At 41.0% G+C, this 15476-nt stretch overlaps 2 protein-coding genes across 5 annotated transcripts in view; both read right to left on the bottom strand.

The window, feature by feature from the left end:
• SCG5 (secretogranin V) overlaps positions 1 to 6864 on the bottom strand; it is a 55173-nt gene extending 48309 nt beyond the window's left edge. For 2 of the 4 annotated variants that reach the window (XM_078053414.1, XM_078053415.1), the window contains exons 1-2: positions 6712 to 6864; positions 5023 to 5255 (exon numbers count right to left, since the gene is read on the bottom strand). In XM_078053414.1, coding sequence (XP_077909540.1) covers positions 5023 to 5248 — 226 coding nt within the window. In that variant the 5' untranslated portion in view covers positions 5249 to 5255; positions 6712 to 6864. The remainder of the gene's footprint in view (positions 1 to 5022; positions 5256 to 6711) is intronic. The other 2 variants (XM_036109138.2, XM_036109139.2) reach the window with 1 other exon arrangement.
• Positions 6865 to 9747: 2883 nt separating this feature from the next.
• Positions 9748 to 15476, bottom strand: part of ARHGAP11A (Rho GTPase activating protein 11A) — a 28069-nt gene continuing 22340 nt past the window's right edge. Inside the window, exons 10-12 of the mRNA XM_036109133.2 lie at positions 14794 to 14902; positions 12652 to 12790; positions 9748 to 12247 (exon numbers count right to left, since the gene is read on the bottom strand). Of these exons, the coding sequence (XP_035965026.2) occupies positions 10665 to 12247; positions 12652 to 12790; positions 14794 to 14902 (1831 nt within the window). The 3' untranslated portion in view covers positions 9748 to 10664. The remainder of the gene's footprint in view (positions 12248 to 12651; positions 12791 to 14793; positions 14903 to 15476) is intronic.

Here is a 15476-nt window from a genome sequence, read left to right as displayed (position 1 = left end):
AAGTCGAAGTGATGCGGTTTCTAACAGACAATTTCATAAATTCATGCCAGGCACAATGGTATCTTGAACCAGGCTGTTTGGAGCAGAGCCAGAGAAAAGAGAGGGCAGGCAAACACAGATGTATTTTAGAAACAGAAATGAAATAAATTGCTAATAATTTGGGTATGACATGGAATGGAGAAAATGGAAGGATTATTCCAGGTTTTTAGCCTGCATGCATGACTAAGTGGTGGCACTATTCATTTCGACAGAAAAGACCGACATAAACAGGTTGAGGAAGGTGGTGGTAGAGAGATCAGGATTGACATATGGTAATTTAGCAATTCACAGAAGCCTCTAGATATACAAGAAACAAGTTTGGGTTGAAAATACGAATGTTGGTGTCATCAGCAAAGAAATGGCATTTGGAGTCAAGGGAAAAAATGAAATCCTCTAGATAGAGAATTGAGAAGAATAAAAGAAGTAGAGCCAGCACTGAGCTCTGGAGAACTTAACCCTGGAGAAGGAGAAAACTGCCAAGGAGACCGGGAAGAAAACAGTTAACAGGGAAAAGGGAAAGGAGGAAAGCCAATGGTGTGCCATCTTGGTGCAAAAACCAAGAAAGAAAAGGGTTTTAAGAAGGTCAAGTGTGTCGAATGCTGCTGAGGTTGAATAGGATGAAGACAGAACATCGGTGGATTTGGCAAGACAAGAACCCGTCCAAAGCATCTCAAAATTAACCTGTGGAAAACTGAACTTGAACTCTTCCCCTGGAGAGGCTCAGTGTGTTCCTCTTGGAGAAAAGTGTTCCTTTTCAGTTCCTCAGGCCAAAATCTTGGTGTCACCCCTGACTCCTCTTTCTTTCAGTTCCTGCCTCCAACCCACCAGCAAATCCTGTTGGCTCTAGCTTCAAAATACACCCACAATCTGCCCATGTCTCGCTACCTCTCTACCTATCATGCTAGTATATCTACCCCCCCAGATTATTATAGAAGCCTCCTAAATGAGCTTCCCCATTCTAGTCCTCCCTCCCCACAGGAAGATTTTCAATACAGCAGCTGGAGTGATCCTTTTCAAGGATACGTACTCAGAGGACAAGCCGAAGACCCTGTGAGGAGATCTGTCCCCACATACCCAGCCTCCACCCTCCCCTTCTTGCCGTCACCCAGGCTCCTTCCGACCATCCTCCTGAGTCTTGGGCTCCGGCCACACTAGCCTCCTTGCTTTTGCACGTGCAGCTCTCTGCCTGGGATGTCTTTCTCTACGTATCACACGGCTCACTCTCCAACTCTCAGAGCTTGGCTTATCTTCCCAGGGAGGAGCCCCCTACCCCTATTTTAAGTTGTTTCCTCCAACCCCCTCCTCTGCTTTATATTTTTAGAGCACTTATAATCATTTGACTTATTATATATTTTACGTATCTGTTTGTTTAGGGACTGTATCTCTCCTGTCTTGCCAATCTTTGATGTTCATGTTTCTTTCCCCGGTATCTAAAACAGTGCCTGGCATTCAAGAAATACTTGTTGACCTGACAAATAAGGGGCAGGAACCATGGACGAGGAGAGAATGGGAGGTGGGGAAGCGCCATCAGTAGGCGGTGAACAGATGCTGGGAAAGGCAGCAAAAAAAAAAATGGTACAATAACTACAAGGGGTATGAGATCAAAGGAGGGACTAAGTTTTCTAATGGGATATATGGGTAATTTATACTGATCCTATATCCTATACTAAAAGACTAGCTTATAACCCTATGTTTGAGAGGGTTAATGAGATTAACGAGGATCGTAAGATTAATTAATCAGAATAGACAACATAAGGGAAAATTATCTTCAATGTGCCATTTATTAGATAATAAACAGCCCTTCCAGGGCGCCTGGGTGGCTCAGTCGTTAAGCGTCTGCCTTCGGCTCAGGTCATGATCCCAGGGTCCTGGGATCGAGTCCCACATCGGGCTCCCTGTTCGGCGGGAAGCCTGCTTCTCCGTCTCCCACTCCCCCGCTTGTGTTCCTGCTCTCGCTATCTCTCTCTCTGTCAAATAAATAAATAAAATCTTTAAAAAAAAAATAAACAGCCCTTCCTGCAAGGGACTTAGAGTCCAGTAATAGTCATCTAAAGTGTGATGATGATTCATTCAAAAATGATTTCACAGTAGTGCAATTATACATGCGAACACCTTTTTTTCTGAACTGGAATATTACCTGCTCACAGGTAATAAATTCAAATTCAGGCAGTAAATTCAAATCCTATCCCCAAGGTAAACGGAAGCTTAGAGAAGTTAAGTAATTTGCTGGCATTGAAACTCAGGTGTCTTTGCCAATAGTCTACGTTAAACATGTGTTAATATTCACACCAGAATACATGCTTTATGTCTATTCTTTCTATAAAAATCAGGAAAAAAAACCCTTTTCTAACTTGGTCCTTCATAATAAAATCCTACAATAAATGTTGGAAGGGATGTAAGAGATACTACACATATGTGTCAGAAGCCTGGGAATTAGCAGGAGAAATGAGCAGAGACAATGCAAACAAATGGATGAATTGAACCAATGCTACACTCACATAAATAAATATGAGATCACCTAACAAATTAAGTGCCAAGGTCCAGGACTGGGAAAAAGCCAGGCTTCTTATTTTGTTTCTTTTCTCCCCCAAAGTCTTTGGACTATTTTCTATTAGCTTTCATAATAGCTAATGTAAAGCTGTAAAAGGCAGAATCCTAAAATGACCCCCAGGATTGCCACCCTGCATAATCCTCTGCTTCTGAGTGTGGGTGAGACCTATCAATATAATGGGGTATCAGTCCCTTGTTAAATGACAAAGGTGATGGGATGGCCACTCCCATCATTACAATTAGGAGACTAAAGGGATATTCTCCCTCTGGCTTTGAAGAAGCAAGCTGCCCTGTTGTGCTGGGGCCCTGTGGCTTACGACCTGGGGTGACCTCTAAGAGCTGAGAGGGACCCTGGCTGACAGCCAGCAAGAAAGGACCCCAGTCCTACAGCAGCAAGAAACTGAACTCTGCCAACAACCTTAATAAGTTTGAAAGACAACCCCAAGCTCCTGCCAACACCTCGATTTCAGCCTGATGAGACGAGCAGAGGGTCCAGCAAACCCAAGCCAGATGCCTTACCAAAAGAAACCATGAGATAATAAATGGGCATTATGGCAAGATGGTAAATTTGTGGTAATTTGTTATAGCGTAATAGAAAACTAAAACACAAGCCAATCTTCATCCCTTACACAGACACTTTGAGAGGTGACCTAACACGGCCATGACCTCACATCATCCCAGGGGATCATAATGGAAACAGAATTTTTCATTCTGAATTGTCCTAATTGTCCTGCTCTTTCAAACCTCCTTATCTTTTCCCTTGGTATTATTCCCTGCTGAATTCCAATTCAGACTTCCAAACCCAAGTCAAATGTTGCTTCTCCGAAGAAGTATTTCCTTATAGCCATGCCCATCCACTCCCAAGCACAACAAATTAATTATTCCCATTCTTTGCTTCTGTGATAGCAGCTTGTCTGGACATCTCCCCAAAACCCTGCCATGCAGATGCATTGTGGTAACCTTTCTTTTAGGACACAGCTGCCCCAGTCCCTGCACTGGGGCTGGCATGGAGTGGGTGCTAAATAATTGGACACCGAGTAAAGAAAATGAGGCTCTGGAAAAACACAAGCCTTGCATGCCCAGGGAGCTGCTATTTCTCTTCCACACAGATGATCAGGCATCAGGTATTAATGGAAACTCGGAAAGCTTTCTCCATGACAACAGCTGGGTGGCTAATCAAGCACTTACTGCGCTAAAAGGGCAGATATTTACTGTCCAGAAAAAGCTGGTCTGAACTGGATAGGTGTGCTAGGAGCGACAGGTAGCAGGTGCCGGGAAGGATGGAGATTCTTCCTAAAGGGGTGGCATGATTCGCTCTGATTTAAGCCCTGTGCTAGGTTTGCACACTTGCCGATTCAAATTATTTGTTAATCCATTCCTGATATGTGATGCCAACCTAAACAGACAACAATCCCACAGAATTAGTTTTACTCAATGGCTTGCAACCATGGGTAACAAGACAGAAATGAGAGTCATTTTTCGCCCACATCCATGGCATTTACAGGCCTCCAGGGCAGATAGCATTTTTAGGAAATCACAGACTCAGGCAAAATGATGCATCATCAATCCATACAGAATAGCATTTGCTGGTTATGTATTTTGACAAAACTCAGAAAGAATTCACATTTTTTCCTCGGAACCCCCTCACACGGGCAAAAGTCTGGAGTGCTCCCTCGCAGTTAACCTAAATTAACCATGCTACTGCTCTAGGACTCCCCCTCCCTGGAGAAAGAGATTGTTTCAGAATCAGAGAGGATACAAAGCAAGGCATGGAAATAAGGCACCTGCTTGGCACCAACTCCTAAGAACTAGATGCAGATTCTCTCTATAGGTAAATCATTAAACAACAAAGTACTGCTTTTTAATAGAAGTATTACAATGACATTGCCAGAAACTTCAAAAAATTCTGGGGGGCAATGGTCTTGCCACACTAAAAGAATTTAATTAACATTTGTAATAATTAAAAATATTTCAAAAACGTTTTTTGACACAAACTCAATGTCAGTACCTCTTTCAGCTTCCTTTGCGTTTAAACGACATCATCCCTAAGAATCAAGTCAGATCCTATAGGTCCTGCATTTTAAGGATTTTTTACAAATACTGGTTGGCAATGACTCAAAGAGGGAGCCAGCTGGGGACACAATTTCCTAAAGATCAGTATGGGAGAAGACGCGGGGTCTGGGTTCTAATCTTTCTTTAGGGATAACGCTAGATGCTCCTTTATTCACTCAAATATTAATGTACCAGACTTTGTGTGAGGTGCTAGGGCTACAGCTGTGAGTTAGATAGATAAGGTCCCTGTTCTCTTGATACTTATATTCTTATGTGGAGGCATGCATATATATACTGTGAAGAATAAGAAATGGGAAACGGAGGGAGAAAATAAAGTTTCTTCAGCATGTATTATTTTAAGTACCAGAATATAGTAAATACCTTCGATGCTCTGTGGGCCCACAAGATTCATGGCTTGGTGTGCTGGATACTCTACCCGTGGTCTGGCAATGCCCAGCTGCTCCATAACGCCATGGAGCAGCCTCTGGATATCTGTTTCCGAGACCCGGTCAGGGCTCCTCGGGCTATACGCAGATGTTGGAGTCCATCCAAATGTCAGCCAAAACACTAGGCCAGAGAGCATGGTAGAAACCATCGCGGAGACCATTTTTCACCTGCAGAAAAAAGACCAAACATGTATCAATTGGCCACAATTGGTGACTGTGATGATCAATCACGCAAGTGAGTGATTCAAGGACCACCCACCCAACGGGGGCTGCAATGAAAAACCCTTAGGGGTTTGCTCTTGCCTTAAGTGTCCAGTCTAGGTAGAACACCTGCTGTGGAATGGTATTAAAGAAACGAAACAACCCAAGATAGCCAATTCCCTCTGCACATGGCAGCCTTGGGAAGACTAGCCAGGAATGGCCGTTCTCACTCCTTTTCTTCTCCTTGCAGCTCCCTGAAAGTGCTTCATTACCCCTAACCCCACCACCCTCTCCTCTCTTAGCAAAGGAAGCAAACCAACAAGAACTGGCTTCAATTTAGAGAGAGGGAGAGGGTCATCGGGAGTTTTCCCAGTCTCGGGGGAAAAAAGAGGTTCTGAGGAAGGAGTCAGGAAGACAAACGGGAAAGAAGCACAGAAAGGTTGGGAGCAGTGGAAGGAAACATCTTAGCTCAGCAGACATCCAATACATGTGAGATCTTGAAGGGGATGAAAATACAGCCAGCTCAGGCCTGCTCTGCAATCTGGTAGGAGAGAAGAGGCAAGCTTGCTCAGCCACATACTGGCTGAGTGATCCTGGGCAAATGCCTCTGCTTCGTCTGCAAAACGGGCATGAAGAAAGCATCTGTGTTATAGGGTTGTTGTGTGCATCAGCACAATGCCAGGCAGAGCCCCCATACTGTCAATATGATGCTGGCAATATTGTCTCATGGTTCTAGAGGTTAGAACTTGAAGACGTGGTCATGATGAGAGGAGAGGGAGAAAACTGCTCCGAGGAGTCAACCCGTCTTAAATGTTGGCTTCTCTGGAACCAGAAGCCTGCAGAACAAGGGGACAAATATTCATGCAGCTTCCCTCTGCAGCTGCTGAACCTGTTTAAGACGGACACTTCAGGCAATGGCTGTGCAAACCCTCCTTTTGACCGTTCTTCTATGGAGGGGACTGGGGGATTCATTTTCTTCCTTGAAACTGCAATATTCATAACCCCCATTTTTTTTCTCTGTAAAGGCAAGGCTTTTTCCAAGCCACCCCTAGATATGAAACCTTGTTCCCCAAATTGCTGAGACAGAAAAGCCTGCGATTCTGACGTAAAACGCCGGAGGCAGACACCAACCTCTCCAGCCATCTCCATCTTCCCCTGGCCTGCTGTGAATGCAGGATGTCTTTGTTTCATTTAAACCCCTGGCCCAACACCGTTCCGATTTGATGAGCTACCCAATTTCCTCCCTCGATACTCTTTCCCTCGTATTTATAACCGAACCTTCTAATCCCCACCCACTCTTTGTCTGCCCCCAGCCTCCAGCTCAAGGATTTCAGCAGGACGCCCCCTCCCCTCCCCATCCTGTAAAACCCGCGCGTCTCGGGTGGGCTTCAGGGGGTCGAGCAGGCATCAACGCAGGACTCACCGATGGGCAGCCGGAGGATTCTGCTGCGGTCTGGGCCTGGGCGGGGGTCGAGCTGCCGGCCGGGTGAGCCGTATCGCGCGTGCGTCACCTCCCTCCTCATCTTAGCTCCGCCCCCACCGCTCCTCCAGCAGGTGGAGGCCGCCGGGCTCCGAGGCCCTAGAGCGCGACCCAGATGCTGGCTCCTCCTGCCCTGAGCCACGCAGGGTTCAACCCATGCATCCCACGTACACATGTCCTGGAGACTTTTATCTATCGACCCTTGCGGAAGTAATTCACCTTTTCTCAAGCAATTATCTAAACAATGTGTCAGCTCGCCACTTTTGCCCTTCACCCCCAATGCCACATCTTTAATTTTGCCACTTCCCATCTTTTTTTTTTTTTTTAAGTCTTCTAGGCTGAAGAAGGGGCAATGATAGGAGAGACAAAAGATGAAGAGGTCCTAAGAACTTTTAATGATGGTGTACCCATCATAAGGGTGTTTCAGGAGCCCTTTCACTGAGCAGAAAAACTATGGGGATTTTTAATACAAGATGTTAGAAACTTCTGTTAGAAGCGATACACCAAAAACGCATGAAAACCTCTAGGAACATTAGTTCTGAGTGTTATTTCTAAACTTCCAGACCAACTATCAAGATTTCTTTAGCCTGAAGAGAAATTGAACTTCCTGCGCATTGCAGAAATTTATCCAGGTAGACCCAGAATTTTTTGTTGAAGACTTACGGAACAATCTTGAACATATGAATTTAGTCCAAATACAAAGTTGAGATGTAAAACCATAAAATAATTTCTTTCAAAACTGGGGATGAGTAAAGTACCCTGGGGGCCAGAGAATAACTATCTTGATGAGGCTAGAATCCAGATCTCTTTACCCTAGCTCTATGCTGCAAATCCATGCTCAGCTGTAGCATCTTATGCAAATTAGAGGGGCCCACAAAACTCATTCCCAAGACACATGGCCTTTTGGTTTAAAGCCAAGCCCCCTTCCTAGTGTCTTTTCTTCCATGGATGCTCGTTTCCAGCTTTTTGTTTCAGTGCATGCAAATCAACAGGACAAATGCAGACTATTATTGGTTTTAGGCTCAAAGACCATGCTGGGATTTAATATTATTTACACATACTTAAGTTTTTCAATTCAGAATTTTATCTTGTTTACTGTTATCTTCATTTTGTGCTTGGAAAAATGGAGAAGCCATTACAATTTACGGCTTTTGTGTTTAATGGAAATTGAGATACACCAAAAGGTTTGCTTCATATGATATTTGGTATTTTAAAAACATATATATCCTGGACTTGATGATGATCAAACACCAATATTAAATTCTAAGTGATTATAAAATGTTGCCAGCCTACTAATTTAAGTCCTTTTTTTTGTTGCTCATGGTAAACAAATTTGTATGAGATCTTTATTTACACTTGCAAGAACAAAGTGAAAGTAATCCTTTAAGTTAGTGACTATGTACCATACTTTTAACTGTGTTAAGTACATTCACCTATCACTTGACCAGATATTCTCATGAGCAATATTATCTCCATTTTATATAAAATAAAGAGATTAATTCTAAAATTTAACTTTCCTGACTGTCCAAGCTACTCACCTTCACAGTCCTCCTATACTATTAGCTTTCAGCTAACAAAAGTGGGAGTGACATGTGGGTGGTTTCTTAAATTTATTTTTAATATTTTATTTGTCAGAGAGAAAGAGCAAGCACAAGCAGGGGGAGCAGCAGGCAGAGGAAGCAGGTTCCCTGCTGTGCAAGGAGCTCGATGTGGGACTCAATCCCAGTACCCTGGATCACAACCGGAGCTGAAGGCAGACGCTTAACTGACTGAGCCACCCAGGCATCCCAGGGTAGTTTTTTGCTTTTGTTTAAGATTTTATTTATTTATTTGACAGAGAGACACCACGAGAGGGAACATAAGCAGAGGGTGTGGGAGAGAGAGAAGCAGGCTTCCCGCTGAGCAGGGAGCCCGATGCGGGGCTCGATCCCAGGACCCTGGGATCATGATCCGAGCTGAAGGCAGATGCTTAATGACTGAGCCACCCAAGTGCCCGTTTTTTTTTTTTAATGAATATCTTTCATTATTATCAATCTCAGAAAAGCCACTAATTCAGGTAATTGTACAGTTAATCTCCTGTGCTTTCTTACTGGACTTCACCCATACCCATGGGTATAAAATAACATTAGTACATTTTTAAAAGTTTATCCAGAGGGGAGGTGAAATTTAAACAATTGCTTTGAATCAGACAACATATATTTTAGAGTTTATGAGGGTTTTCTATCTCCACTTACTATCAGAAATATCATAAACACCTGAAATGCATATCCAGTTTATATCACAAACCTGTTTTGATGTCATAAAACATGGTATTTATCTACAGGTTTTCAGTCTTTATATAAGTCAAATTCTTACTAGTAGTGAGGGGGTGCCTGGGTGGTTCAGTCGTTAAGCGTCTGCCTTCAGCTCAGGTCATGATCCCAGGGTCCTGGGATAGAGACCCACATCAGGCTCCCGGCTCTGCGGGAGGCCTGCTTCTCCCTCCCCTACTCCCCCTGCTTGTGTTCCTGCTCTCGCTATCTCTCTGTCAAATAAATAAACTCTTTAAAAAAAAAAAATTCTTACTAGTAATGAGAAAGGGTTGATTCCTAGGTAATACAGAAATAGGAAATAGCTTTGAAATAAAACAGATGTATTGCTATCAAGTAGAACTTGGTAAAGCAGACACATCTGATGACTTTAAATTTCTCTGTAAATATGGGCTGCTCTGAGTAGATGTGCAATGCTGTTCTATTCTGCTCCACTATCTGAATGTGGCGTTCTAATAACTGACCTACAAAACTATCTTTAGTGGTTCGTTCTGCCTACAACATTCCTTCCTCTAAAACCTCGAGAATATCCACCATTGTTGATATTATTCTTTCCTTAAGCACTTGTAACTTTTAATAATTTAAAATATAAATTTAGAAAGATTTGCTTGACAATTTGGGTCAAATTCTAAAAGGTACTTTGAATTTCATCAGAGATTCAGACAAGTCATTTTCCAGAAGGTTACCTTTAATGTCTATGCTAAATAAATAACATTTACACACCAGACAAAACCATCATAGGCTTTTATAAGAATCAAAAATTAAGAATCCAAGTTAAATGTACAGAGGTACATCAACTATTTTAAATTATAAAATCAAGTGTATGCATATTAAGAAATCACCTTGATTAAAAATTTCCAAGCTTAATTATTCCTCCTTAAATAATTTTAAATTCTATATCAGACAAAACAGCTACAAATGTATTTGTGCAAATTAACTTTAAAAACATAGTATGGCTCAAAAGTCATCAATTATTTCTGCAGCATCATTCTTTAAGAGCACACTTGAGTCATTATTCTGCTTTAGCCGTAATTCTTAGTCCCAGTGAACATACCGTACACAACTACAGACAATATAAACTTAATTACTCTGCCCCAAATAGGAGTAAAGGATTAAGATGCTATTGAAACAAGTTAATTTTTAGGGATTTTGGCAAAAGCCATAAATATCAATGTAATTAAAGAAATAAGATTTGTAAGGCTTATCTCTTCCCTTTACATATAAGAAATTTCTTGTAGAAACCTGACTTAGGAGGAATAACAGGAAATAGACAACTCGTTCCACTCTTCCTATCACACTTAATATAAAATTCATACAATTTTCAAAAATTAATTTCTCACAAACCCAGCCAATTTCTTTCAAAAAGTGTAACCTCTGCTTTAAGAGATCACAAGTTTAAATACTGCCATAATTAAGAAAAACAGAATAGTCATTTATACAAGCATAAGAATTCAAGTTGCTTGTGCAGTGAAATTAAAATCTATCACTTCATCTTCCTGAGCTAACAAACTAACATGCAGATTATCCTGCCAGTCCTATCACCAACCGCTAATTGTATTTACATTAACAAGTATTAATATTTATCAATTACAAGTCTACAGGTTTACTCGTTGGTAGTAGCTGAGCTTTGCCAATAGGATTTTTTGGAGAACCTTTATACCAGACCCTTTCTTTTTCTGACGGTTTCCTAAGGACTCTGGTATTTATCCCAGGAGAAAAGCCCATATTATTATTTACAACAGATTTAAATACGTCATGATTTGTCAGGTCATCCAAGGGAACCTTAATTTGGCCATCAGATACTACTTCCTGTTTACAAATTCTGGTAGACCCAAGAGAAGCATTCTTGGAGTCTGGGTACCTCTTCACCCTTGAAAAAGACTTATAAGTTAACTCCATGCCTGATTTTGAAATTGCATCAACATTTGGTTGTTCACATGCTGTAAACTTCTGTTCTTTAGGACCTGATTTGGTACATGAAATCAACGAATCTTTTGATGTACTTTCTATACCAGAGGAAAGAGCACTGTCACAGCTCACTGATTTCACCAGAGGAGAAGCAGCATCACCAAGACTTGCCAATTTGTGCCTTACAGGTTGTCTGCTGTACTCCAACAAGGAGTTAATCCTTCTGACAGACTGACGGACAGGTGTACGCTGAAACTTAAGAGGTGACCTAACTTTGGTCCTATTTGGTTCGTTGAGAGAAAGCTTGTTAAACCACTGTATGTGGTCTGACACCCTCCCGTGCTCTGTCATTTGTGAGCTTTCAGGGCTGGTTGTATGGCAGTTTCCCCCCAGTGACTGCTGCTGAATGATTCTCACAGGCCTCGGTTTTGGCAAGTTTGTTATATTACATGTAATCTGCTCTGAGGAAGAGAGGTCAGCTGCATCCTCCCTAGAAGCTGCACATTTCAGTAAGAAGTTCTCTTCAATCATATTCTCATTCTCCTTTAACTGAGTATTTAGTTTATCCCTTGGGGACTGCTGTTTCTTTATGTGTTCATCACTAGGCAATTCTGGCTTGACTGAGTGATCTCTAGGTATATCTGAATGGATGCTTTTCTCATGTTCAATCTTCATATGAGTTGAGTAAAATGTTATAGTTGCTTCTCCATCTGATTTTTGAGTTTGATGTAGTGAGATGTCTTGTTCTGAAAAACTATTTTCATCTGTTTTAGTCTGATGTTCATCTGATTCTATCACAGTCAAATCACTAGTTTCAAATAGATTTTTCTCTGGGCTATATTCTGTAGAAGATGTTTCATTTAGCTTTACTTTCCCCACATTAGTTATTGATGACTGCCTGTGATTTATCAATGCATGAAGATTACTTCCAGACTCAGAAAATGCTTTCTGAATTTTCACCAAAGTCTCTGTGGTCAAGTTATTTTCATCCCCACTAAGAGAGCTTCCAGTTACACTGTTGTTATGCTTATCATGTACGTTAGAAGGGCTGAATTCATATGAATGAACAGGGGACTTTTCAACCGTAGTATCAGGCTCCAAAGAGCTTTTCACCTCAAGGTTTCCTTTGATCAGAGAAACTTCATTTGCAGCTATTTCTTGAAAACTAGAATTACTAGGTCCTGTCCAAGACATCCGGTAACTTGTTCCATCTAGACACTCTGGAGTTAAGTTTTCCTCAGATTTATGGATCTTTTTTGAACCTAAAATAAAACAGTTCCGTCTTTTCAATCATTTATATTTGAAACATATTTGAAATATTATTCAAACACATGGCAGATAAAGGTATTAAACATTAAATTTCAATAAATTAAGGATTTGTTATAAAGAAATAATTTTTAATATAAAAATGTCAAACATTTTTGTATTTATATTTAAAAGCATCTTCCAATTGTTCAGACAAAAATACGATGCCAATTCAAATATTTTCACTAATCAAACATGAATTTTTAATTTCTAGAACAGTAAATTAATATATTTTACGATAAAATAACTGAAGCTTATATGTCAATTATATCTAATTATATCTCAAGAAAGCCAGAAAAACTTTTTCAGAAAAGCAATGAAAGTAGGCTTTTTGGGTAAAACTAAAAATATGTAACTGTACCTTTCTTTGTTAATCTTTCATCAATATCTGGGCTAAAAAGCAGACCTGTTTTTACAGACTCAATCCTATTTTTTAAACTTTGTTGATTTGCAAGTCGTCGACCAACATTTTCATGTCTGTCAACACCAAAACACCCATTCTGTACAGAAAAGAAAAACTGAAATTGGTTTTGGTTAAGAAATAAACCTAGTTAATTCAAATACTAAGACAAAGTAAATTTTTGTAGTTATCAAAATCCTCTACAGCTGATTGAAAAAGATATATAAAAGTAAACAATTTCATACCAAACACAAATATACTTGAATGCATGTTGATGAAAACTGTAAGCATCTGACTTGGCTATTACTTGGTATTTTATGATCTAAAATAAAAACAACCTCACATATTAACTGAAATAATTTCTTTTGTGATGACTCTATGCTAGGACCTGCTCACAACAGTGAGTGAACAAAACAAAACAGATCAAAATCTTACCCTCAGAATTTACATTCTAGATGGGGAGATTTCGAGCAGGACAAGAACACCAGTAAATTATATTGTATATTATACAATACACAAGGTGAGAAATGCTACAGAGAAAAGTAGAGCAGGGTAAGAAGCCTATGGTGGGGTGTCATTTTAAACAGAGTGATCAGAAGATGATTTGTGAGTAAGGAAAAATGTGTGAGAGCCATGAAGATAAAGGGGGAAAGAATATTATCCCAGGGAGAAGAAAGACCAGGGCAGTGTCCGAGGCCGAAACCAGGTCTGGCACATTTGACAAACAGCACAGAGGCAAGAAGCTGAGTGAGCTAGAGGGAGTGGTGAGAGGAGGACTCAGAAAGGCAGGCTGGTTCCAGTCCTGTGGAGAGGTACATGTAAACATAAGAACTTTATCATTTTTTCAGAGTGAAATGAGGAGTCACTGGAGGATTCTGAGCAGAGGAGTGACAGGACTTTACTTGGGATTTAAAAGGATCAATTTGGCTGTAGTATTACAGCAAGGTAGAGGTAGACCTACTAGTAGGAGCTTATTGCAGTAAACCAAGTTGGAGATGACAGAATTTATAGAATATTAGAAATGTAGTACCAGTGAGAATTGTTCAGTCTGGATATACTCTAAAAGCAGAGGAGACACAAGATTCCCTAATGGTTTACACAGGACGTGTGAGAAAGTGAGGAGTCAAGAATGCCTACATGGGGGGCACCTGGGTGGCTCAGTCGTTAAGCGTCTGCCTTCAGCTCAGGTCATGATCCCAGGGTCCTGGGATCGAGCCCCGCATCGGGCTCCCTGCTCCACGGGAAGCCTGCTTCTCCCTCTCCCACTCCCCTTGCTTGTGTTCCCTCTTTCGCTGTTTCTCTCTGTCAACAAATAAAATCTTTAAAAAAAAAAAAAAAAGAATGCCTACATGGTTTTTGGCCTAAGTGACTGGAAGAATGAGTTGCCATAGCTGAGATGGTGACGACTGTAGGTGGGGATGTGGCTGGTGGAGAGGGGGAGGAGTGGAGAAACAGCAGCAGTGAAGAAATGCATCTTGCGAGCTCTATTTGGGACAGCTTATACTTGAGATGTCTATTGGATGGACATCAAGTAGAGAAGTAGGCAGATGTTAAGAAACAGTCAAGTCGTTCAGGAAAGCATTTTGGGCTAGAGATATAAACTTGGAAGTCTTAAGTAAATATATGATGTTTAAAGCTAATGAGCACCTTGAGTGAGTAGAAAGAGAAAAGGCAACTCTTTGGGCACTCCAATGTGAAGGAATTAGGAAAGTAACCAGTGAAGAAGGAAGAATCATAAGTAAAGTGCCCCTGAAGCAAGGAAGGAAAGTATGCCAAAGAGGAGCAAGTGATTAGCCACGTCAAATGCTGTTGACAAGTCTAGTAAGGACTGTTATTTGTCCACTGGTTTGAGCACCACTGAATTCATGGGTGATCTTGAAAGCAGCTGCATTGATTGTTGGGGATGAAAGCCTCATTAGAATCAATTTAAGCAGAACAGAAAAGGAGGGAACAGTAGATATCAATTCATGTGTAAGAGTTTGGTATAAAGGGGACTAGAGAAAGAGACAGTAGCTGGAGAGGCAGGGTTAAGAGTGTCTTTTACCATCAAGTCTACAGCTTTATGCTAATATGAACATCAATGAAATGGTGAAAGACACTTACTGTGTCTTTGCTACTTTTCCCCAGACTAAATTTCAAACGAAGAGATCTTCGGACCTTTTCTTTACGACTGATCTTAGGAGAGAAACAGCCTGCTTTTCCTGATTCCACCCTAAAAAAGCATGGGATTAAAAACGTCAGCATTAAAAAAAAAAAAATGTTAGCATAAAAACTGGAGGCATTCTTGCAAAATGCAATTTGAAAGTCCAGAGCAAATATATTGCTAGTAATTAAACAGAATAATAATTTTCTACAATCAGTTAAGCTTTAATGTATGCATTATATTTGTATATAAAATGGCCTCTCCTGTTTATCACAAGAGTTACTTAGTCACTTATAAAACAGAATCATTAACAGACTAGCCTGGGGGCGCCTGGGTTGGCTCAGTTTTGATTTCGGCTCAGGTCATGATCTCAGGGTCCCGGGATTGAGCCCCATGTCTGGCTCCACGCTCAGCAGGGAGTCTGCTTGAGGATTCTCTCTCTCCCTCTCACTCTGCCCCTCCCCCTCCCCCTCAAATAAATAAAATTTTTTTAAGAAGAACAGACTAGCCTACAAATTAACGGGAAATTAAAAAATTACACACATCAACATACAATAGGATTTTAAGCAAGCAAAGTGGACTCAAATTAGAAGTCATTCTCTGGAGGATATATAAAGGGCAGCTGATTGATAAGATAATAAAG

This window comes from Halichoerus grypus, chromosome 8 (assembly GCF_964656455.1).
Source record: "Halichoerus grypus chromosome 8, mHalGry1.hap1.1, whole genome shotgun sequence".
NCBI lineage: Eukaryota > Metazoa > Chordata > Mammalia > Carnivora > Phocidae > Halichoerus > Halichoerus grypus.
Note: the sequence above shows the minus strand (reverse complement) of the source record. Positions and strands in the feature narration are given on the sequence as shown.